The 26,734-nt window shown below is 36.2% G+C and overlaps 2 protein-coding genes across 6 annotated transcripts in view; both read left to right on the forward strand.

Moving 5' to 3' along the window:
- LOC137039050 (low-density lipoprotein receptor-related protein 8-like) overlaps positions 1 to 19,092 on the forward strand; it is a 57,152-nt gene extending 38,060 nt beyond the window's left edge. Inside the window, exons 9-16 of one of the 5 annotated variants that reach the window (XM_067414207.1) lie at positions 554 to 693; positions 856 to 1,000; positions 5,610 to 5,720; positions 6,683 to 6,757; positions 7,045 to 7,199; positions 15,354 to 18,105; positions 18,423 to 18,629; positions 18,855 to 19,092. In XM_067414207.1, the coding sequence (XP_067270308.1) occupies positions 554 to 693; positions 856 to 1,000; positions 5,610 to 5,720; positions 6,683 to 6,757; positions 7,045 to 7,199; positions 15,354 to 15,383 (656 nt within the window). In that variant the 3' untranslated portion in view covers positions 15,384 to 18,105; positions 18,423 to 18,629; positions 18,855 to 19,092. Of the gene's footprint in view, positions 1 to 553; positions 694 to 855; positions 1,001 to 5,609; positions 5,721 to 6,682; positions 6,758 to 6,876; positions 6,910 to 7,044; positions 7,200 to 15,353; positions 18,106 to 18,422 lie in introns of those variants that run through there. The other 4 variants (XM_067414206.1, XM_067414205.1, XM_067414208.1 and 1 more) reach the window with 4 other exon arrangements.
- A 641-nt stretch (positions 19,093 to 19,733) lies between these two features.
- On the forward strand, positions 19,734 to 26,383 carry LOC137038276 (N-acetyllactosaminide beta-1,3-N-acetylglucosaminyltransferase 3-like). The gene is made up of 2 exons (XM_067412744.1): positions 19,734 to 19,862; positions 24,072 to 26,383. Exon 2 carries the CDS (start codon positions 24,080 to 24,082, stop codon positions 25,232 to 25,234), a length of 1,155 nt encoding a protein of 384 aa, XP_067268845.1. The 5' UTR covers positions 19,734 to 19,862; positions 24,072 to 24,079; the 3' UTR covers positions 25,235 to 26,383.
- The last annotated feature ends 351 nt before the right edge of the window (positions 26,384 to 26,734 follow it).

The raw sequence follows: 26,734 nt of genomic DNA on the forward strand, positions 1-26,734 counted from the left end.
ACTACTACGTGACACATGCAAATCAGTAGGCAGGGCTAAAGAGACAATGAGTAGTCGCCCTGTCCCAAATGGCACCCTAAACACTCACAGTCTTCCTACGAATCTGCACATGACGTAACGTCGCTTTGACTGTCAGGAAGTAGTCAGCTGCAAGCTCGCATCAGTGTGGGTATAGCAAAAGTATGCATTGAGGGCATGTATTGACTGAAAAGGGGATGATCACGAGCACCCTTCTGAAACCTAAAATGCGGTGGCCATACTATGAGGTAATCATGTGACCAAATCTAAAATAAGTAAAAGTAGTTTTCAATAAAAAGTGTTTTTTAGACTAACAATCACGTTTTGAGTTCTGAAACTTATATTGGTATAAAGTTTGGTATAGTACAATAACCCCTTTTTAAATTTGAAATTTCCCTGAATGATCCCTTTAAACTAATCCACAAATAAAACAAGATGCAAGCTAGAAAACAAGATAAGAGTTTGATAAAAGATTTTCATCTATGTCAAATTAAAAGTTAATTAGCTGAATTATACTTTTTCTTTCCTCTTTAAGATATCCCTCGTGGTCTGCTATACTGGGCTGACTCAGGTCTGCGCACGATATCAAGGGTTGCATTTGATGGACAACATAGAAAGATGGTTGTAGAGTCCAACGGTTATCTGGATCAACCATTTGGAATGGCCGTATTTGAGGTACATGACACAATGCATGCAATTTATTTCACACAGTTGATTGTAGGTCATTTTAACTCTATAATGCATTTTTATTGTTTTATGGAAATATTAATAATATATAAATGCATAAGGGAATTGATAATGGAGTAGTACTGAATTTTTGATGCATGTCCCCTGTAGAGTCGAGTGTACTGGAGTGACCAATTGACCAACTCTATCTGTAGTGCAGACAAGCACAACGGCAACATGCTTGAGGTGTCTCAGAGACTCGGCTCTGTTTCACCAGCTGGGCTGGTCATCCTTCAGCCACTGTTGCAGCCTGCAGGTAGACACACATCTTTATACTATTACTAGCCAAAAGTGATGTCCAGCCTAGGAAAATTGACATCTTCAGATTCTTTACCCTTTATGTAGATTTGATTACAAATATGTTAAAGAAAGCAAGCATATTGTGTTGTTCTCAATTCTTTTTGGCCAGGCTGTGGTAAAGAAATTATGAACGCATGTGAAAACAAGAGACTCAACAAAATATTAAGTCCCACTGTGGTCAATAATTTTATCCTTAAAAACCCATCTTTGATCACCAAAATGACACATTTAGATTTTTTTTTCCTGTGAAAATAATGTATTGCTTCTTGCAAATTAGCCCTGCCTCCACTCACTCACACTAGCACAGAGATCCACTCTGTCAACTTTACTATAGCAAATGCTGTGTAATGGCAAGTGGCAATACTGGTTTAATTCAGCCATAAATGTTTGAACCAGAAACTGATTCGGAAGAAGTAGAATAGTGAGTTATACAGGTTTGTATACAAGTCTATGTATCAGAATGGTAATGCGTTTATCGCTCTCTACAAGTAATTCTCAATCTGTCTTCTAAAAATCAGCATCCTTAGAAACGCTTTGAAAAGCTTGGAAGTTAGAGAGAGACATATAGTTCAACATCTGAACTTTATTCGTCTCGTTCTCACGGTATATCCTGGGCTATTAGCGCCCTCATCAGGTAAGGCATTGCGCATATTGAGATTCTTATAGTGATGATATGCTAAAGCCCGCCCACACATTGATGTGATTGGTTACTACGTAGTGGTTTGTGACATTAGCCTAGAAATCTAGACGCACCCTAGCGGCAGCAAATTTAATTTGCCCGCGAGTGTCGTCTAGCAACTCTCAATACCCTTCTGAGCTGTTTTCGCCTAACTCTTGCCGGGCCAATCACATTGTGTATAGAGTCGGTGGGCGGGGCCATAATGACGACGGCCGAGTTGCGTTTGCGTGCTTCTAGTAAACAGAAGAATGTGGCGGTCTTTCAAATCAGCGTTGACCGCGACTCTGGAAGACTTGGAGTTAAGCTTTTCTCTGAGAAAAGAACAAAGAACGGCACTGAAGTCATTCTTAAAAAGGGAAAATGTGTTCTGAGTTTAGCCGACCGGATACGGTGAATGTTTAATCTATCAACTAGCTCTGTTTCACCTTCGTTGCTCTGGTTGGTGGTAGCGCTATCCTATCGCGTGCAGAGGGAGTTTGAAAGACAACCGTTTATCCCGCCCCTCGGATTGAGCCCTGTCTATGGTGAGTTTCCAGACCAAACATCTTGATGTGGGTCTGGCTTGTCAGGCTAGTGTGACATAAGGAACGCCAGCAATTTCTAAACGCATTTTCTGTGACTGTCTTTGGTTCACTGCAGTTTTAATGAGGAAATTATGTTGTAGAATAAATGTATGCTTTTACCGGTTAAAATAAAATACAAACCATAAATGTTGTAGCTGTAGTTATAAGTTAAAGGAATAGTTCACCCAAAAATATCTGTCAGAAAATTCTGTCATGGTTTACTCACCCTTATGTTGTTCCAAAGCTGTATTTGTGTGTTTACTTTGTTGAACACAAAAGAAGATATTTGAAGAATGTTGGTAACCAGACATGACTTTCATGGTATTTTTACCTCAAAATATATTTTTTGTGTTAGCAAAATAGCAGAAGAAAGAAACTCATACAGGTTTGGAACAACATAAGGGTGAGTAAATGATGAATTTTCAAGGTGAACTAACTCTTTAATGCACTGTGAAATACAAAGTTATGTCATGAAACTCTAGATGGCACAGGCTAATATGTCTTTTAACTACCTGCTTGTATTCACTTTATCTTTAGGACACAACTGATTGGTTTCTGCTGTATCAGTAAACAATTAGCTTGCGTGCTCAACCTTAGTCAAGTAGCAAATGCCTTAGGAGTGCAGTTCACTTTCAGAAACCCTTCACCTTCCCCAGCTCCACATGTATAGATCTGCAACAGGTAGTTCGTGTATGGTCTATTGTACAGCAGAATGTAGTAATTGCTCACAGTAGCGTGTCGGGTTTGTGTTTGCAATAGCAAGTGTCATGCTTGCTGTGCAGCAGGAGCAGTGTAGCAAATCTATTCCGTCAAAACCAAATATAAACACGCTTGTTCAGATTTTAACACCCTCCAGCATCTTCATGGTTCCACCACAAAGAGGCAGGAAATCATTGACTTTTTCATGAAACATTCCTCCTAATCTCAATTCGAGCAGCCGAGTCTGTAGCCATTTTCAAAAAACATCTTAAGATGCATCTTTACCAGCAGCTCCTGGCCAATGAAGACTAGCATTTAACTATCCAAATTATTTTTTTGTTTGTTTGTTTAAAATAATAAAAAAAATTAAAGTACAAAAGTGTATGTGTACTGCGCTCTATTAACTGACACTTGTTACAGCACATGCAGGCAGTTGCCCTTGTTTTTTTTAGTGGCTTCTATTGCTCTCATTTTTAAGTCACTTTGCATAAAAGCGTTCGCTAAATGATTAAATGTCAATGTAAATATCAACGTTGTCATACCCTTTACCATGCCAAACACTCAGAGAGTTGTCATGACAGAACTAACTTTAACGTAAACATTTACAAATATTAACATTAACATTAACAAAGGAGGATAAATGTTGTAACAATATATTGCTCATTGTTAGTTCATGTTAAAAAGTTGTTAGTTCATTCTCTTTAAAACATCATCCTCAAATTACACATGTGAACTTATTCAGTACTGTTTAAAAAGCATCCCAGAATGCATTTCACAGCATTAGTTTCGTAGGGAACATATAGAGTGTGCACGATTTTCATCCTTCCATTAGTTTTGATGACTTTACAGGGAGTGCAGAATTATTAGGCAAATGAGTATTTTGACCACATCATCCTCGTTATGCATGTTGTCTTACTCCAAGCTGTAAAGGCTGGAAAGCCTACTACCAATTAAGCATATTAGGTGATGTGCATCTCTGTAATGAGAAGGGGTGTGGTCTAATGACATCAACACCCTATATCAGGTGTGCATAATTATTAGACAACTTCCTTTCCTTTGGCAAAATGGGTCAAAAGAAGGACTTGACAGGCTCAGAAAAGTCAAAAATAGTGAGATATATTGCAGAGGGATGCAGCAGTCTTAAAATAGCCCAGCTTCTGAAGCGTGATCATCGAACAATCAAGCGTTTCATTCAAAATAGTCAACAGGGTCGCAAGAAGCATGTGGAAAAACCAAGGCGCAAAATAACTGCCCGTGAACTGAGAAAAGTCAAGCGTGCAGCTGCCAAGATGCCACTTGCCACCAGTTTGGCCATATTTTAGAGCTGCAACATCACTGGAGTGCCCAAAAGCACAAGGTGTGCAATACTCAGAGACATGGCCAAGGTAAGAAAGGCAGAAAGTCGACCACCACTGAACAAGACACACAAGCTGAAACGTCAAGACTGGGCCAAGAAATATCTCAAGACTGATTTTTCTAAGGTTTTATGGACTGATGAAATGAGAGTGAGTCTTGATGGGCCAGATGGATGGGCCCGTGGCTGGATTGGTAAAGGGCAGAGAGCTCCAGTCCGACTCAGACGCCAGCAAGGTGGAGGTGGAGTACTGGTTTGGGCTGGTATCATTAAAGATGAGCTTGTGGGGCCTTTTCGGGTTGAGGATGGAGTCAAGCTCAACTCCCAGTCCTACTGCCAGTTTCTGGAAGACACCTTCTTCAAGCAGTGGGTACAGGAAGAAGTCTGCATCCTTCAAGAAAAACATGATTTTCATGTAGGACAATGCTCCATCACACGCGTCCAAGTACTTCACAGCGTGGCTGGCAAGAAAGGGTATAAAAGAAGAAAATCTAATGATATGGCCTCCTTGTTCACCTGATCTGAACCCCATTGAGAACCTGTGGTCCATCATCAAATGTGCGATTTACAAGAAGGGAAAACAGTACACCTCTCTGAACAGTGTCTAGGAGGCTGTGGTTGCTGCTGCACGCAATGTTGATGGTAAACAGATCAAAACACTGACAGAATCCATGGATGGCAGGCTTTTGAGTGTCCTTGCAAAGAAAGGTGGCTATATTGGTCACTGATTTGTTTTTGTTTGGTTTTTGAATGTCAGAAATGTATATTTGTGAATGTTGAGATGTTATATTGGTTTCACTGGTAAAAATAAATAATTGAAATGGGTATAAATTTGTTTAAGTTGCCTAATAATTATGCACAGTAATAGTCACCTGCACACACAGATATCCCCCTAAAATAGCTAAAACTAAAAACTAAAACTTCCAAAAATATTCAGCTCTGATATTAATGAGTTTTTTGTGTTCATTGAGAACATGGTTGTTGTTCAATAATAAAATTAATCCTCAAAAATACAACCTAATAATTCTGCACTCCTATGAATTCTCAAATATGAAGAATAGTAATACAACAAAATGATTTTATTACAACAGATTGAAAAGAATTTGAATTCATTGGTGTTAGTCTTTTTGAATTTGTAGTTATTCGCATTAGCTACAAAACCAAAACATGCTTTGATAGTTTTAATCTATTGACACTACAGCTCGAATACATATAGAGAAATTCATGTCATCACATGTTTTTGTCTGTGTGTTTGCTTGTGCAACTTTAGGTAATGCTGTTTGTGGTGTCTCTGGAGAGCTTTGTTTGTCAGCTTGCATCACAGATCTCTTCTCTGAAAAACCTCAATTTATTTGCTCTGACCCACAACATACTATCTTTGGTAAGGGAGAATTTGTGTCTGTGCATTTGTGGTTAACTTGATAATTCCTGTTTCTTTGTTACTGGCTGAGGTACAATTCACTGTTTAGCAGACCATATCTGTTTAGCAGAGCTTATTTTGATGATTTGATAGGAGGGCATGGTATTTGTAATACATAATGATATTTCAAACAGGTTGTTCCAGTTTGTAATTGCCAGAAGTGGCATTTTGCATAGAGTCTCTGTGTGCTCACACATAATTTCATTGATGCTGTAAATCTTATCATGAGTTTAGAAAATAGTGAAGTTACTTTTCGTAGTTCTGCATTTGATGTGGCCTTGTGCATTTGCTGTGAATACCACTTTAATTTTGCATAAGCCTTTTTTAGGACCTACATTTTAAATGTTTAAATGGATTAAAATGTAAACATTTAAAATGTAATTTTAAATTACATTTTATTAAATTACATTTTATTTACATTAAACATTAAATTACATTTTAAATGATAAAATGGATTAAAATTACAATGCATTGATATGATAAAGTACTATGATTAACATGACGGGCTGAAAAGGAAAATAGTTCATCTTGGTGTCTAATTGTTAATTGTTTCCACTTGGTTTCATGGTCTTGGCAAGGAAGGGTGTAGCAGCAGGCAGCACATTTGTTCACGCTTTTCTTTTTCTAATTTACTATTTCTTGTTTTTTGAAGTTATTTTATTTATATATAGCACTTATCACAATACATATTGTTTCAGATTAGCTTTACACATATCCATGGTGTAAATGTTTATAATATCTAACATGAGTGCCTTATTGTCCACATTTAGCAGTTCAGATTTTGCTATTTTTCTGGCTTCAACAAACTGACAAATACATTTGTGACACAGGAGAAATTGGCCTTCTTTGTCAAGAATACAAATGGAAAGCATTACTTCCTTCCTCTTAGATTTCTTACTTTTACTTTTACTTTGCATTTTCAGACAAAGATCCATTGCAGTCAGAAACAAGAACCCCACTTCCTGATTCACCATTTCCTTGGATTCTGTCTTTGACCGGTTAGTGTAACTTCTCTGTTGCAATCTTAAAGTATTAGTTCAGTTCAAAATGATAATTTCCTGATAATTTACTCACCCCCATTCCATTCTCAAAAAACGTAATTTCTTTACGACTGAAGAAAGAAAGACATGAAAATTGTGAATGAGATGAGGTGAGTAAATTAGCAGGAACTTTTCATTTTGAAGTGAACTTTTTCCTTTTTTGAGAAATTGAGAAACTAATGTATCTTTTGAGAAATTTCGAGAGATGTTCCCTTGATCACCTTTATTTGTTCTTGGTCTGTTAGTCATCACCAGTTTGCTGTTGGTGGGGGCGGTGCTGTGGCGGCAGCGGTCTGAATTCTGTGCCCCTCGATCTCTTTCTCTTCTTGGAGATGTGACGCTTAAGGAATCCCAGGATCCTCTTCTGTTATCCAAGCTACCTGTTGTACATGAGCATAAAGTAAGAGCCACAGAGTTTTATAGCATTCATGCTGAGAATGCAATTATTCATTCAAAACACAATTAAAGGCACAGTATGTAAGATTTTTGGATTCAAATATCCCAAAACCACTTGAACAATGTTATATATTTTGTTGACATGTTTACCAATATCTCAAATGTTTCTAAGAATGTTTAAATCCAGAGAAAGCAGCAATTTTAACCAGGACATGGACTGTGTCTGTGCGTCGCCTATCAATGACATCATACCCACGTTACCCTCAATTTCCTTTTTTTATTTTGTTGAAACCATGCAAACACCAAAGACGCTTTAATATATTATGTGTTTGATTAGATATGTGAACAACTGTTTGTATATGTTCATCGGCAGGAAACGAATCATTGTTATATAGCTCAAAACAGTTAGTAGGGGGTGTGACGAGACACTTAGCACACGAGACAAGACGTGAGATTGGGTTCACGAGGAAGAGATGAGATTTTTAAATCCTCGCTGATGAAATACATAGAAAAATAGTCTGCAGGTGCATTTTGAAATGTTTTAACTAATCAACTTGTAATCAATGTGCCGTCTGATTTCTTTTCTCGCTGAGCAAAACTTTTCTCTACTTCTTAATAAAGAGAGATAAGCCTATAAAAATCAAGATATAGCATCTCGGAGGTACATACAGCAGGGTGTCCGCAGGGTTTTAAATAGTATTAAAAAGTGATAAATTGGAATTGTCAAATTTAAGGCCATTAAAAGTATTAAATGTGGTCTCAGAAGTAGTATTTTTTTCTAAATTAGGTATTATTTTTTCAGACTATCAGGTGTCCTATTATATTGAAATTCTATCTGCGTTCCCGTTCGTTCGTTTAAATATGGGCTTTGGCATATATGGGCACATAATCAAAGATCATTTGTCTCCGTCTCAACATATGTTTGATGCTGACGTCATATTCAGCGGCCGTTCGGCATCATCTCAGAACACTGCGCGCTCAACAGAAGTGGCTGGCTTACGTTTTATTTTAGACTTGCTTCAAGGCATATCTTCAACGACTATCCTCATAAGAGCAATCTTAAATTATTTATATAAAGCCTAAAATGAACAAAAAGAGTTTGAGAATGAGGCGCGATCCATAGACAGTATATAAACAGTGAGATCCGCGTGTCTGTCTGCTCTTAAAGGGACAGCAGCCAATAAAGCTTCCTGTCAGTAAAGTTAAAGAACAAAGGGAACAGAGAAAATGACTCGCTGCTCTTGACTAAATAACTTTTGTTGCTTTAATAAGGATTAACTATTTAATTTATAGTTTATGCAGTGCAGACTGGATATAACTTTGATAACCTTATTACATTTCTGTATTTTTCCTAACTGTTAAGACAGGAAGGGCAGGAGTAAACATTTATTATGGGTTTATGTTAGCATTGTTTAAAGTTTACTAATTAAAAACTGTTATATTTTTGAAGCCTAATAATAAATGTAAAAAAATAAAAATCAGTAGCTGTATTAATATCAGTAATACTGGCCTTCATTCATCAAAAGATGCCATTTAAACAAGTATTTAAAATATACTGTCTTTATGTTGTTTCTACATTAATTTGATTTGATTTGAACTGTGAAATTATTATTTAAAAAAATATATAAAAAACGTACAAAAACATAATTTTTTATTGCGATTAATTGCGATTAATCACAGAAAAAATGTGATTAATCTAGTTAAAGTTTTTAATCGATTGACAGCACTAGTTTTTAGTATTTTGTTAAATTCAACAACTTATCACAGTTATTGAAATGTAATATTTGGCTCAGGTTTTGTTGTTGAAAAAAAAAAACTAAATAATTTAATTGCTGAATTACCAATTATTAATTGAAATCAAATGTGTATGCAGTAATGCTTCTCCTTAACCAACCTTTGTGAATGTTGAGATCTATTTTACTGTGTCTGAATGATAACTTATAACAGATTTCCTCCTGGTGTCGATTCTAAATCTATTTTTTTGTGTATGTTATATATGTCATAATCTGTGTAAATAATAGAAAGGTCACTGATTAAATAATCACGCTGACACTTGCATTTGAGGGTCGTGATGGTTTTAAAAAAATATTCTGAAGGTATTAAAAAGTAGTAAATTTAACTTAAGGATTGCTGTATATACCCTGATACAGAAAAATACTAAAAGGCAAATACAAATAGATAAGCATGTATATGAACACAAAAATTGGGGCATCTCTGCCATGTGGCAATTCCTGATATGCCTGGCAGGGCATTCAAATATGACAGGTCCAGATAAGATATGTGGTAATGTCTTAAAACATTGTGCGGTTTAGTTAGCATCACTTTCTACTAATATTTTTAGAGCATCCTATAATTCTGGTATTGTACCTACTCTATCGAAAACATCTATAATAGTTCCAGTAGTAAAACATACAAATATTTTGATTCTATGCCAAAAAATACCCCTTCCGGCTTCCCAAAGAACCCTGCGTTAATGGGACAGTGGATGGACTTTGATTTTCCAGAGCAGCAACGGAGAGATACAAGTGTTTATGTTTGTTTCCTTGCCATTTCTGCATACAATAGTCCATAAACCAAATAATGTCCTCATAAACCATGAGTAAATGCACACACTTGCGAGCATGACAAGCCGTTAAGCAAATATAAGTTGTAGTACATGCCATTGAGACGTCCTGCTGTAAACGTCGTTGCTGCTTCTTCTGTTCAATTTCAGCCTCTAGATCTGATTCTGGATCATATATGTATGGCTAAATCTGACTAACTTTCTTTTATAAATCTAATAAAACTAAAGACTTTTTGGCGATATGAAGGATACAATACTACTCTATAGGTACTTAAGATTGACATGAGACTAAAACTGAGTGTTTCACCCCCTCCCCCTTTAAACTTTAATGTTTGTATATGCCAATTGCGAAACTTTAAATGTCTGTGTGAGTATGCTGCATATGTACTTTTCCTACAGAGATAAATAAAACCAACTAATTAAATAGCTCTAATAACTAATTATGTTCAAGGGAACTCTTTTATAGTTATCTAAACATCTCTGAAACCCAAACCACACACAGATCTATTGAAACTGACATGTGTTACTGAGGTGTTTTGAGTTTGCACGCTTCACTTGTGGTGTGTGTAACTGTAAATGTCTGTTTTGTTACCCTAATGTCTCTTATCTGTTATTTTAAATCATCAGAGAATTTATTTCACATCTTTGCGTTTTACGTTGCCTCTCATATTGAGCTATTTGGACCCCAAACATTGACTCACTGCTTCTCACGTGCAACATCATTCTCTCTATAAAACCTGTAAACCGCATTCACCGGTTCTAACACTATAGTAAAAACTAACTCTATAGCAGTTGAACAGAGCACTGCAATTACTTCTCATTTAAAGTATAATCAAATGGATTTCTCCCCTCATTTCGTGTCTTTGTCTGTGCAAAGTGCATGGCCGAGCATGCGCGCAGCATAGAGGGAACATTGCTTGTAATGAATGTAATTTTAGTTCTACTTTCTGAATATGAATTATCATAGGCAGACAAAAAACAATACTCAAGCACTATAAAAGGTTTTGCCACAAACTCAACTGACTGGCTTCTTTCCTATATGATTGTCTCCTCAGACCTTAGAACTGCAAAATGTAGTTTCTATAACTTTTGAACTCCTAACTGAACTCCTTTCCACAAATTGATCATATATATTAAGTGCAAACAATAAGTGTAACCATAATCAAATTACTATCTTGATATTGAAAGTGCAAATAGAGACATGTGCAAAAAATTCAAGCATGATACTGAGCTAATTTATGGTAACTACACACCCCAGCCTAAGATAGTTTTCATTTTGGGTGATATTTGCATGCCTCAGGGATACGCTTTCAAACAGCAGTAACTTATTGAAATGCATATGATCGCAGATACTCTGAATAGGGAGCGGTGGGGCTGAACTCGAAATTGAATTGACAAGATACAAGAAATTTGTCTGACGTTTCTGTTGCGTAACAAATCGTCCACCACGGTCCTGTCAGACTTCTTGTCACGTGATCAGTAATCAGTGGCAGTGCTGCGCACTATGTATGGGCATGGCTCGAAGAGACTTTTTGGGGATGAGCAAAACATGCTGTTTATGTGTGTGTCCCTTTAAATGCAAATGAGCTTGTGCTGCTGGGCACAGAGGGTGGAGCTTAAAGATCTCATGCTTAAAGCCACTACAATCTCTGTCGTGCTCCGGCAACAAAGCAGAAAAATCTCACGCTTCAAAAATGTCAGAAAAATACTGAAAAGATGTCTTTCACTCAGTCAAATAGCAAATAGTGGAGCCCTGCAACCATTTACTGGTAACTGTAATTTTATTTTTATTTTAAAACTGTTTTTTCCCCCAAAAAAATGGGCAAACTCTTACACTAAACCATGTAATATTATCCATGTTATCCCCACAAATTAAAGTTAGAAATTTGCATCTTTAATAAAGTGAATCTTATATTTAAAAAAAAAACAGATTTTGTGTGAAAATCCCTTTAAAAATATGTATTTATATAGATTTAAATATTATTATAAATACTCCAAAAACTACACTGATGTTGAGTAAAAACATTAATAACCTGAGTAAAATTACATTTATTTTTAAAACCCTTTAAAAATGGTTAGTAATAAACGTTATATCCATAAAAACAACTCTGATAAACTGATAAAGTGTGTGCGCTCCCTTTCATTACTGCTGTGACCAGTATCGCTCTAAAAGCTGGATCACGAACAGTTGGTACTAATCCATTGAGTAATTACTTTTTAACATAACCTGTGTTTTGTGTTGTCTCTTTGTATTGACCCTCATTCACAAAGAAGTCTGGTGTAAAATGATTCGCGCAGACAAACAAATTTAGGTATTTGTTGATGCATTCCCTTCAAAAATAAAACTAATCCCCTACGTCTTCATTAGCTCTGATGTCAAGGGTGTGAAGACTGTTATGTTCACTCCAACAACAAAACTTGCTTATGAGATGTTATTGTTGCCACAGCTGCTCCACCCTGAAGAAAATGTACTGAAAGTGTACAACTTGCTCAGAGTGCTGGATAACACCGTTTCAGACTCAGACTGATTGCATGACTTCAAACAGACAAGCTAGAAACCTAACTAAATGTAAAAAAAAAAAAAAAATACAAAATAGAAAAAAGTGCCAATTTTATCCAATCTCCCCTAAACATATCTACATTAGCTAGTGTTTTCAGCATCCACCGTCTCAAATATAAATATGAACACAAGAACTTAATCTCTAGGGCTGCTTTGAGATTAATTTCACAAGTTTTTCACCGTTGAGAAAAAGTGACTGTAAAATACACACTGAAACTGAAAGATCTTCACAACAAACCATCAAAAGAAAAGTTTGGTTTACCTTGAAGAAACTATGACAGAAATATATCACTACTGTATGCTAAAATATACTTCTCTAAGTAATAATAGCAATATAAGGAATATCATACAACAGATATTTCTTCATCCATGTGCAGGCGAAAATATTTATTTGACCAAAAACAAAAAAAATCCAATGTTTTGTTGTGAATAAATTGTTATATTTTTATTTGTATACATTTTTTAAGTTTTAAAAGCTCTTAAAGTTTGTATACATTTGGATTAAAGGGTTAGTTCACCCCAAAATAAAATTGTTATCATTAATGACTCACCCTAATGTCGTTCCACACCCCAAAATAAAATTGATATCATTAATGACTCACCCTAATGTCGTTCCACACCCATAAGACCTCCGTTCATCTTCAGAACACAGTTTAAGATATTTTATATTTAGTCAGAGAGTGTATCTAAGTATGCACACTATCCTGTCCATGTCCAGAAAGGGAATAAAAACATCATCAAAGTAGTCCATATGTGACATCAGTTGGTTAATTAGAATCTCTTGAAGCATCGAAAATACATTTTGGTCCAAAAATAGCAAAAACTACGACTTTATTCATGCAGCATTGTCTTCTCCTCCTTGTTTGTTTTCAAACCTCAAATAAAGTTTGAACGGTTATAAATCAGCGGATTAATACATGATTCAGATCGCGTGTCAAACTGCTGAAATCACGTGACGTTGGCGATCCGAATCACGAATCAATCCACTGATTCATAACCACTGTTGGGAGTAAGGCATTACAAAAGTAATACATTACAGTAACTTATTACTTTTTGCTGTAACGCAGTAGTAAGGCATTACTAATGAATTTTCAGTAATATTTTACTCTGTACATTTTCAGTAACGCTTGCGTTACACCTCCCACCCCCCACACACAAAAAAAGGGAGAAAAACATTCAAAAAGCCACATGTGGTGTTCAAGTTAGTAAATAAAGACTAAATGGCAGCTTCTGATATATTTGTACATTGATTTACTTCATTCATCTCCCTCTTGCTGGTGTACATTTGTATATTGTGTGACATAGTCCAGTAAAGGTGTGTTTATTGCGGATTTTACAGAAGTGCCACAGGCATGATTTCAGCCTCTGTGCTTGTGCTTGCCAGTGGAAAAGTGGCTAAAGAAAGTTTAAAGACTCTGTCGTTTCAAAAATAGCACAACGGCAAGCGCGTCGAAAAACGGACGAGAGACAAGGCGCGCATTGCGCTGAGCCAAACTAAAGTAGGCTATAAACAACACTTGGGTGAAGATGACAAAATAAGACTACTGCACACCGTGACACCGTTGTTTTGATTTTTTATAGTAATAAAGTAATTTAGTTCAGTTAGAGAACAGACCGTTCAAATAAAAACTGAAGGTGTCTGCTAAGCATGATCCGAACGTGTCGCAGTAGCCTACAACGCAGATCTTGAGCTGACAGACAAGATGATCGTGGAAGATTTGGCGCCTAAAGGGAGTGTGTCATTGTGTTGTGTTTTTCATTAAGAATAGGCTAATTCTAAACCGAAACTAGAAACTAGTGAACATGTAATCCCTGATATCAAAAAGTCATTGTTACTAGTAAAAATTCCATACCTTATATCAAGAATTCACAATGTAAACAGTGAACATTTATTTATTGACATTAAAAAATGTATAAATTGTGAATAAATAAAAGCTTAAATGGCTTGCCATAGGATGCTACTGTGTTTTATATTATGCATGTTAAAGCAACATTTGATTTATTGTTATTATTTACTGAGGGATGTGCATCCATATTGACCAGTATGTCCAGCTAATTAATATCAACATTTTACATTCAATATAGTCTATAAATCAATAGTCAATCAATGTCAAATTGTCAATACATTGCTTTCCATCTTGCATAATTTGTGCAGTAGTTAAGAGTTTTAACTAAACATTGACTTAGACTAGATAATCATTGTCTTGTTATGTAGCCTATGTGCACTTATGATGAGGAGGAGGACCATCATGCCCATATACTGTTCTGTAACTTAAATAATTTTAACTTTCAGGCACAAAGACACAGAACACACCCTGAAAGCAGCTGGCATTAGCTAGCTAGACAGACCAAGAGATGCATAGCTTGTCCAGCTTAGCAAGACAACAGAAGAGAGATGCACATTACAATTCTGAGACAGTAATATTGTAATGTAAAGAATTACTTTTAAATAGCAGTAATAAGTAATCTATAATATATTACAGTTTGGAAGTAACTTGTACAACACTGTTCATAACCGTTTGAATCTTTATTTGAGGATTACAAAACAAACACGTAACAAAAAGTATTTAGTCAGCCACCAATTGTGCAAGTTGTCCCACTTAAAAGATGAGAGAGGCCTGTAATTTTCATCATAGGTACACTTCAACTATGAGAGACTGAATGAGAAAAAAAATCCAGAAAATCTTGACTGAGTCTTGTTTTTAAAATAATGTATTTGCAAATGATGGTGGAAAATTACAGGATGGGAGAACTAGCACAATTGGTAGCTGACTGAATACTGTTTTTGCCCCTCTGTATCTGGGAAGCATTTCCTTCCCATTTCCTCCTATGGTAAACTAAGGTTGTGATAACTATCAATGTTGTATAATGTGATATGGAGAAACTTTTGTGATAATATTTTTGTCCATATCATCCAGCCCTACAACAGTGAATGCATAAAGGAAACAAATGATTCCACCATAGTTTTGTATATTTGTATGTTTATATTTTCAAATGCATGCTTATTTGCAAAGATATGTTGCTTTTGTATACAGGATGACACACAGAATGGTTCAACATTATGATGACGCATGCAGTGTTTTCCTCTGAGGGTGACTGCACACTTCCTCTGGTCTATATAACCGAGCCGAGGCAGGAAGTTGGATTCCAGGCAAACATTCTGTTCGCTGACCCCAAAAAGGCTCCTTTTTTATTTTATTTTATTTGTTTATGGTTGATAATCATAGAACAACAGTCAAACTGGATTTGAACTCGGTGTAGCATGTATAAAAATGCACTATCATCATTATCAGAGTTTTTAGTCCTTTAACATAATTATGCGTGTTTGTGGATATCTGTGTCGTATCTTCCCATATGCGCTTTTTTGCCTTTGTGTATTACATTGAACCACAAAATATGACGGTGAGTATTTTGAGCTCCATGTCAATAATTAACTGACCACGTAGTGACACAACTTAGGTACGAGTTATAACATGACGTTTATTAGTTTTCAACTTGTTTTAGGATGTTCAGTTTATACTGCTGTAACTTCTGAAGTGAATAATCTCCATTGACCATTTAACTCAGGTACACAAGTTTCTGTCTTTTCTTTGTAATGTGCGCATGGAGACAAAATCAGTTAGGAACATATTATTTTAAAATTCACTGATGCTGGAAATTTACTTAGATTACAGATATAGTTGTGTTATATTTATTATGTGAGGAGAAAAAAGCAAGGCTATTTAGTTTTCACAACATCACTTTTTCTGTTCACTTTAAGTTAATGTTAAAACAGGTTTAGTTCTTTCTTCTGAATATATATATATAGTCTTGAGTTTGAGAAAAGGTGGTTTGAATGCTTATAATGGTCCATGGTATCATGATATGTTGGGCATGGTGAAATAAATTATATGTGTTGAAAAAGTTACTTTGGCTATTTTTTTACCTACTATTTTCTTGTGTGTGCATTTAAAAAAAAAAAGGAAATGGCGGTAATCTTATATTTGTATTGAAGAAAGCGGTCAACCTTAATCACATGCCTATGTCTCTTTACTCTTGCGTCTCTTCGTAAATCATTAATAAAACAGATTTTCCATTAAGTGCAAATTCCAAATGGTAATTTCTGTTTCTTGCAGAAATACATGGAGACTGGGAAGATGAGATGCTGAATCTCTTTAACAAGGTTGTTCAGTCTTTTATGATCGTGTAATCCTGGATGTCCATTCCATGAATGTTACTTAATTTATTTAAACAAAAATGTTGAAAGTTAATATTTGTTGTCATAATCTGTACAGCTATAAGCATGAATTGAAGTGATTAATGTCTATGAGTAGAGTGTTCCAAAGGGTCTCATATGAGATGGTAATGTCATGCTCCAAAGCAGGGCCATAGCTAGTAAATTCTGGGTCCCCTGAAAAAAAACATTGATATGGGCCCCTGCTGCCTTTTTACGCTTGCTTTATATATATATATAGGATAATTGCTTTTGCCCATTTTATATAAATGTATTTAAAAAGTTAATCAAGCAATCATTCCAGACAAACCAATAAAATAAAAAATAATTTCCCACCCCTTTCCCATCACATCGGAAACACATTTTTTTTCAATAAAAAAAAATATATATGAAAAGTGGGAATGAAGTGTCTAACGCATGTGTAATGATAAAATGTTTATCGGTTAGAGGTAGGTGCATTGGGTAGGTGTAGGGAGGGCTTTATCGTCCCAATAAGGTGGCATCTATTTAATCATTTGAATAAATATAATCATTTAAAAAAACATTTGCATACCGTTTGTGTAGTATGTATCTGCCAAATAAATAGGCCTAGTATCTAACTACTATTTACACTTAAATACTGCTATTTTTACATGTGCTATTTTCACTTAATATGTAAAGTAGCCACTTCCTATATAATGTAACATATTTTCAGTCAGTCTTGTAACAGCTGTGATAAGTGGACGTGGTAAAACCACTTAAATGTGTCTTAATTTCTGATTAAAATATACTGTGGCATAATATTTGATTAAATAAAGCTTAATAAATGTATGCATTAAGAGCAGTGATCTCACGTTTTCTTGGCAGTATGCTGTACTATGGACTATTTATCCTGAACATCAAATCAGCAACGATGCTCAGTGCACAGAAGTCACCAATTATCTGCAGAGTCAATAGCTACAGAGCTCCAAACTTCATGTGGCCTTCAGATTATTCATGAAATGGGTTTCTGTGGACGAGCAGCTCCATCCAAGCCTTACGTTACCAAGTGCAATGCAAAATGTCGGGCGCAGTGGTGTAAAGCTTGAACACCATCCCTGGACTCTAGCTTTTCACATACAAGGGCAGCTTATACTGAAGCATCTGTGATTTGTAATTTAAACAGCTTCTGTCTCACTTCCAGGGCCCTTAAAGGGAGGGGTCTGTTTCTCCTGTCTAACTGCACATCCTGTTACACATCCTCTTTGTGAAACTTTACTTTCATTCACTTTAGTTTAAACAGATTTGACCCAGTTCCATATGTTCATGAGTCAACAGGACCCATATTACATGCTGACCCCGAAACGATTTACTCTGTTAAAATCACTTTATTGGAGTTTCTGTTACTATCCTTGAGCAAATACATGCACATTATATAATACTGATGTCAAAGGATCTTATTGTAGGGGGGGAAAGGGGTAATGTGAGACATTGGGTAATGTGAGAAACCCCCTGTATCTAGTCAACAGAGCACATATGTGGTCATATGACCATTATGTTTTCAAGCCCCTCCAATTTACCTTTGGCCATGAAGGAGAAGACCTCATGGTGCTGTGGTAAGCTTGTTTTTTTTTTGCATGTAAAAGTAAATTGTCTTGCTGTCAACTTAATCAACTGTTGTGCCAAAGCAAATTGATTCAGGTAGAAAAACATATACATATTGATGAACTACCAACATATAAAACCATGTGGTGATGCTGTCTGAAGATTAGCCTGAATTGCTAGGAGATTGTTTTTTCTAAAAAATAAAAATAAAAAAATGTGGTGATGGGGTAAAGTGAGACATGAGGCACAAGTCAAGTTTAGTCTTAAACATATTTTAATGTAATATTACATTACATATGTTTTATTTTTAATGTCATAAACATTTTAGAAAAGCCATCATGCCGAGGCAGTACACCAGGAAGACAACCTGGGGCCCATGTTCCTGTAAGTGATGTGGTGAAGAAGCTGCCTCATCCTAAAAGGCCTGGAATAACTACAGGGAGAGACCAACCCCTCTTTCCCTGTAACCTTCAGGGCTGTGATGTAGAGTAGGCCTAGTTGTTGAGTATGACAGTAGGCTGATGTTCTAATCCAGGTGGGTCTAGTCCTGTGTTCTGAATCCCAGGCTGTTCTAGCTGGTTCTGATTGCCCTTCGCTCTGACCTCCAGGCTCTTTAGCTGGGTGCTATGTTCTAATCTAAATGAAAGCTTTAGCATAAGTTCTGCCAGGAAGACTTAATTGTTACGTCACTTTAACTTCTATCTATCCAATCACATTCTAATACTCGGGTATAAAAGATCGGTACTTACTCATGTTTGAGTTCGCAGATGCTGACGCTCCAATTCACCGCCATCCTCCCCACCACCTCCAAGTCAAATCCTTCCCTACTCCACCCCACCACCACCAGGATGGTCCCTTCCATACCTCACTGGGGGGTCGGCTGCGCCTCTGCCTTCATCTTCAGGCAGGATATGCAGAGTCCATACCCTCTGATTGCGAGCTACGGACGGGGCCTATGCCAAAGTACTTTATTGCTTGCTGGGTTGTTAATAAATGGATTATTGTCACAGTATCTATTCTCCCGAGTCTTTCTGGCAGAACTGGTTCTAGCTGTCATTTGAATGTTAATTAAAACATGTTTAATTATATTATGTTGTATTTAATTTTGCTGAGAGTTACTTTTTAAGTGTTTAGGGGGGAAATGCTTAACTGACCAATCCCTGTGAATCTGTTAGCTAGCTATTCAAGCTAACTGTCAGGATTCTAAGTTTCACAGTTTAGAACACACCCCACCCCACTCACACACACTCAGTTAGAGAGGAGCAAATGTTAAAAATAAATGTCTCACTTTACCCCACTCTCCCTACACTTTTTCCCCTAGAACACGAGGTTTTATATGAAATGTGTTTTGCAAGGGGTTGAGTATCTCCTCTTCATCCTACAGAAGACCATATTTGGACCAATCAGACTTTAATTAAACTGATTTTTTTTGTGTGTGTGTGTGTGTGTGTTTCTTGGAATAGCAAGTCGTTTATAACATATTAGCCTATATAAAAGGTTTTTAATTTGTTATCAATGACCAGTGAGCTGGTCACCTTGGTCATTATGCTGCCTAAGTAGGCAGCACAACTGGTTTTGCGACACTGCCTGTGTCTATCTGATTTCGGTTTTTCCTCTAGAGACCTCGTTTGCTAGCATTTATTTCCTCATTATGAGGAGAGAGTTTGAGCAGCGAAGGGTGGGGATGGTTGTTAAAACGTATTTTGGCATGAACACAACCTCAAATAGGCTTACTTGACGTTATCCGAAGAATATAGTTCAAGACAAGGTAAGATGTTTCCTCTCTGGTTCGTTTAGATAACTAAGGTAGGAGGAAAAATATCAAACATTAAATTTTAAATGCGTTTAAAGTATTTTGATTTTAGAACGTTGCCGTTAGAAAATTAATGTATATAATTCGATAAGATGTATGCTAGCCTACCCTTACTGTTTTATAGCTAAATCTGTTTTTTGTTGTTGTTGTTTTTCCCCTCAATTATTTATATGAAAGCCTGATTCTCGCATGGATTGTGTGTCAAATTGAACATGAGAGAAACATAACATCGCTTAGTGATAGAAAAAATAAGTAACGTTGTGTCCTGACACTGCAGTGCAACAACTTTGGTTTTTTAGCACAACTTCCTCTTTTACAATTTTTCTTCAACAGAACAATACCTTCTTAAACTACTCAACTATTGAATGAACAGAAAGCTTTCTTTAATCATATGGTATGCATTATGTTCTCTAACCATGATAAGTAGCCTAATATAAACTTATATTACTTAGAGAAACGTTGCTATATAGCGCCGCTATATCTTAATGGAAAATCGTCAAAAAAGAGAAAACAAAATGTCCTTGCCTATAAAATTATGATTTTGCTTTCTATTTAAACCAAAGATACTGTAAAGATCACATTCTTTGCATAGATACTTTGGCTGTTTCCCCTTGACAACTCCATTTCCTTGGTATTTAAGTGATTGAAGGAACATTCATTGAATTTGTAACTATATTTTTTTAACATCATAGTCATGACCAGTCTTAAAGATGGAAAGTAGATGACTAGCTAACTTGTAAGACTAAGGAGTTAGTCTCTAAACTTAGTCTAGACTAGAGAGTAGGCTAGATGATTTTTCATGATTCAGAGCGTCTTAAGGGATTTATGGCCAATAGACTAACACAGAAGGTTAACTGGCTTTAAAATAGCATTTTGATTTAATTGAAAATCAGAAAGAGGCATTGAGAATTCTGAAGAATGTGTTACAATGGTGACAAAAATAAGAATATATGGGAAATATAGTGCTAAAGATATAAATCTGTAGAAAAAAATGGGCAGTGTCTCTAGATACGTTATTATATGAAACGTAGCAACGCATGATGTAATAACTGCATAATGTAATAGGTGTTACATTATCAATTAATAACCATGTAATTTTGTTGAAATGTAATGAAATATTGAGCTCATAATGCTCATAAAACACGATTTTCCAATGTAACAAAGATTTTTCAATCACAGTTAATAATACCAGCATATAATATATAGGCCTGTATGTGAAACAATTATACATTACATTGCAGTTACATTTATGGTATTGATTCACAGGTTGAAATTGCACATTAAAAGTGCAAAGGTTCAGACATTTTACAACATTTTTTATATTCTACATAAAATGGTTAGTTCCAGTCTTTGATTCTGATTGATCAATACTTAGTCTAAGTATTTATTCTGCTTTTCAAACATAATGAGTGTTTGCTAGTCTATAAATTCTCTAATGTGGATAAAGGCATATGTTGTACACATCACTATACAACACACGTCCTTATTAGGAGAAAATATGTTATTTTAAGAGAGAAAAATTTAGTTTTAACTGCATAACATCTTGTTATTACGAGAAAAGATGTTGTTAAAATGGCATAAGATCTTAAGATCTCATAAGGTATTATACAAGAAAATAAAGCTGTTGTGGATGAACAAGTTTGTTTTCAATGCGATAAGATCATGTCATGGTTAAACTATTTATTTTAGATTAAATCAAGTAATTTAAAATCCTAGTCTGTTTGTTCTTTGTGCTTGTGTAAGAACATCACACCAGCAGGTGGTTGTAAAGTTTCATGGTTTCCAATCTGCCAGCACAAAATGACCTGTTAACACGTCATTCATGCGACAACATGTAACTTGTTAACCCGTAAATGACATGTTAACACGTAATTACTTGTTTATGCGTACATTTCACACGTTTTGGTCCTGTTGGCCTTCCATACTGAAGTAAAGTAGAGATGAGCTGGCCGTTGCCCTCTTGGGAATGCGTCATCACGTGCCACGCCCGGATAACAGAAAATGGGCAAAGAGGTGGGACGTGGGTAGAACTAAGGTGACGCGATGACTAAATGACAGCGGATAAATGGCTAGCCACCTGTCATTTAACAGCAGTGACAGAAATCATCTTTTCCAAAACATTTAAATGTATTTTTCCAAAAAAGTGTCATTTACAAACACTATTTAATGAGCTTAGATAACGTTGAATACTAATATTTGAAATTATTTAAAACATGAAAAGATACTTTAAAACCGTCAGTAGGCAGCAGCAACTCACTGTTAATGAGTGAGTCATTGAGATTCAACCAATTCATTCAAACAACTAATTCATTCAGGAATTAATCAATTGGCTATCTTAAAGGTGCACTATGCAACTTTCCGTCCACTAGAGGTCACCTATTCAAAACAAATGCGTAGTTTGATGACGCAAAGTTTGAGCGCAGCATCTTGGGACATGTGGTCTTCACCCCACAGCCGGTGGAAAATAGGACTCGGGCAGAAATCATGTTCATGCATGTGGTTATTAACGTTAGGGTAGTATGAAGCAGAGCAGGACCGAGTGTTGTGTAGCTGAGCACGGCCGCTGGAGGACACATTCGCCGGGCGCCTGCACTGATCCGCTCTTCCAGTAAAGTGAGAAAAGTCCTCACATCCCCTGCACAGCTTGGAACATAACATTTATTTCCATGATCTGCCGTTTTCGCTATCCTCGCGTGATGCTTGTTTACCTGATGCACTCCCGATGATTCGGCTGCGCAGTTCGGTCTGACAATGATCATTGGCGGGGATGCAAATGTTGGGGGCGTACATATTAATGATCCCAGCGATTGCGTCACAGTTGGTGTTATGTTGAGAATCGCTTGTTTTTCACAAAAGAAATTTACATATGAAGGAGGAGGCAATGGTGTTTGAGACTCACAGTATGTGATGTCCATGTACTGAACTCTTATTATTTCACTATGGCAAGGTTAATTAAATTTTTCATTCTAGGGCACCTTTAATCTATCTTAGTCACTGAATCATTGATTCAACTGATTAGTTCAGAAAGCTGATTCATTCAGTAAGAAAACACTGCGTGTTGCTCAGAGACGCGATTACACTGCTGTGACTTTGTTTTGAACTATTCTCGTTGGCGAAATAGAGTAAACATGGGCAATATGGAGTCAAAAATGTAAGTCACTTAATATGAAATACTTGTTTAGTAAACTTGTATAAAATAAATATCACATTTATGATATAAATATAGACTCACGCAGTGAAAGCGTGCACCCTTACTAATCTTCAAGACTACATCATGTAGTGTATGCGCACACACTCTGGGTGTGTGAGAAAGATATACTCGATAATGTCAGATCGCACATCGTTAAAACAATAATTACAATATTATCACAGATGATATATATCGCACACCCTATTCTCTACCTGTCTTTCACATTGTTGTTGGGTGACTTTTTGTTCTTTTCCTGGCACAAAAATGCAAGCAGCTTGGTTTTGTTTGATGGCTCATGACCTTCCAACCTTCTTTCAATGTATTTGAAGGCTGCTATTAAGTCATTGAGGGTAAACATAATTTAATTCCACTATGTAATACCCTACAGAAAGCTTTCAACCTACTAGCTATGTTCTTCCTGAACAAATGGTGCCACTGAATAAAGTACACAGTTAGTTACAAACTAGCTAGTAGTTACTTAGCCTCTAGTGTTGACAGTATGCACTCTTATTTTAGTAAGAACTTACGAAAGGTTGGTAGAACCCTGGTCCATGTTTAGAGAGATACCTGGAGAGGCCTACAACCCACTTTGAAATTTAGTGATCTGGGAGAATCTTTGCCACCGGCCATTAAAATAAAGCCCAGCAGCAATGTGAAAGACTGGTAGAGAGCAGACTGACATGAATGAAAACTGTGATAGGAAATCAGAGTTATTGATTTCTGAACGCTTCCGAAGTTAAAAGTTCCAAAGTTTTGATGTTTTTTTCTCCAGAGCTGAGTATACAGTGTGTGTGTGTGTGTGTGTGTGTGTGTGTGTGTATATATATATATATATATATATATATATATATATATATATATATATATATATATATATATATATATATATATATATATATATATTACACTGTATAATCAGCTTTTGACTTGACTTTTGTGTTCATACTGTGAATTGTGTCTCTGTTCTTAAACAGGTGCAAAGATGAGAAAGAAAAAACCAGAGGCAATAGCATTGCTTCTCACTGGTATTGTGTGCCTGTTCATTATCATGAACAAAAACGACACTGAAGACGACGTGACATCCAAGAGCAAAGACACATATGAGATGCTCCGTCATGAAATCGAGTTGCCTATATTTGAAACTCTCAAGCCCTTGTCTTCACGCTGTCAACAGAATATGTCTTTTTATAATGTGACTGGATTTTCTACTCTGCCACGTCATATCCAAGATTTCCTGCTTCACCGACATTGTAGAAATTTTCCCATAATGCTCGACGTGCCTAATAAGTGTGGCGGACCTCTAAATTCTGCAGATGTCTTCCTTCTGCTGGTCGTCAAGAGTTCTCCAGAAAACTACGATCGACGAGAAGTCCTGCGGAAAACATGGGCTAAGGAAAGACTGCACAAAGGTGTGTGGATCCGAAGACTCTTCATAGTCGGAACAACTGGAACTGGCTTCGAGAAGCGCAGGTTGAATAAGCTATTGAAGCTGGAGAACAATGAGAACAAGGACATTTTACAGTGGGACTTCAATGATTCCTTCTTCAACCTCACACTAAAGCAGATCCTTTTCTTAGAGTGGATGGAAAGATGGTGCCCTCACACTAGATTTCTCTTAAATGGGGACGATGACATCTTTGCCAATACGTTTAACATGGTTGAGTATCTTCAAGGTCAAAAGGACAATAATGGCAGTAAACACCTCTTTACTGGGCACCTCATCCAGAACGTAGGGCCTATTAGACACTCTTCAAGTAAATACTTTGTCCCGGTGCAGGTTCAGGAGTCTGAAAGCTATCCTCCGTACTGTGGTGGAGGAGGGTTTCTTCTCTCCGGCTTCACAGCCAGAACTATCTACAACATGTCTCACTCTATAATCGTACTGCCCATTGATGATGTTTACATGGGAATGTGTTTGGAAAAGGCTGGCCTCAAACCTACATCCCACTTTGGTATAAGAACTGCTGGTCTGCATGTCCCAGCTAACAACGTTGACAAATTTCACCCTTGCTTTTACAGAGAAATCATATTAGTCCACAGATTTCTGCCACACATGATTTTTGTAATGTGGAATGAAATACAAAACCCACATTTGCAATGTGGAAAGACAAATTCATCTCTTCAGGGAAGCCCATAAACAACTGAACAGGGTGTGAAACATAAGAGCTTGCTGGGATTTATGTGATCAAGTTTGTTTTTAATATATGTATTAACTTTTTTCTACATCATGTTATTTTTCAAGATCAAATGAAAAGCGTGGTTGATTCCTTTCTCAGCAAAAGTCATTGTAGTCTTTATTGTTTTTATGCTTGCTTTTAAAGGAAGTACATGTAATATTGTGGCCAAAACTGGTACAGCAACCACTTTGAAATGACTGCAGAGCGGTGTATCCCCCTCCCCCCGGATGCTGAAACACTACTGACTTTGTGATTGGTAGACAGGTGGAGGGCGGAGCTTCAGGCCAAAACATCAACATCAGTTGAGGGCTGCAACAACAACTTTTAAATGACAATATCCTGGCCAGACTACTGTTGTCAGTGATATAAGTATTTGAATTTAACATGATTACTTAATGTCTAGTGACATATCAGGGACATTTTATGATTAATTGAAATACATTTCTTACATACAGTTCCTTTAAATAATCAGAGTGCCCATAGAGATAGAAATCTATATCTTTCCCTTTTACATTGAATTTAATTAATTAATTAATTAATTAAGTTAATCACGTGCAATATGAAGTGGCATTCACACAGTCTATGCATTAAATGATTACTGCAAAAGCAAATGAAGGTAATCTAAATGTTTAATTAAGTACAGGGCTGCACTGTAACAAAGTACAAATAGAGGACTTATTTTAATAGAGGGCTTATTATTAGTTTTGGGATGTTTCTGCTTTCTTTGAACAGTTATGTTTTCAATATATTGTGTTTTACTTTACGCTTAGAGGAGAAACTTAATATTGTTACAATACTATGACACGTTTCTCCTGATGCTTTTGTTACATTTGCGACCTCAAGCAACCAAGAAATGATAGCAGGAAATGTGATCTTTTCAGTTCTCTTGAATTGAAGTGGTTTGCAAATTCAGAAGGTTCATCTGAATTATTGATTCTTAAAAGCAAGATTGATTTTTAAACAGTGTCTGTTCAAGTAAGCTTCAATGTGTGTTTCAAACTACAAATAGGACATTATTTTGATAGGCTACATTTTGACATGCAATAAAGTTTGTTAATGTGAAACCTTTAGAAATGTTCGTATTAATAAAAGCAAATATCAAATTCAAAGGTAATATAGTTATAATATGCTGTACTATTTACATTTACTCATGGTTTCGTGTGGGTGTGGCTTTAGTCTTGTTCTCTTTGTTGTTTAATGTACAAGAGATCCACTGACATACTCACGAGAGTCAATCGTTCAGAGCATTTCTCTTGAGTTTACATCAGCGGCACCTCACCTTTGTCAGAACCAGCTGTGCTGTTATTTATAGCATCGCTTTTATTTTTCATTTTGAGTTGTTAATTAGTTAAAAAATTTACTTGCATATTTTTATTGACTTGAGCCAAACTAGAGTCAACCTGCATGAAGGTATCTTTATTTTTTTAGACTGAATACATTTCACAACACTGAAGAACTGA

Source organism: Pseudorasbora parva, chromosome 13 (genome assembly GCF_024679245.1).
Source record: "Pseudorasbora parva isolate DD20220531a chromosome 13, ASM2467924v1, whole genome shotgun sequence".
In the NCBI taxonomy this organism is placed as follows: Eukaryota; Metazoa; Chordata; class Actinopteri; order Cypriniformes; family Gobionidae; genus Pseudorasbora; species Pseudorasbora parva.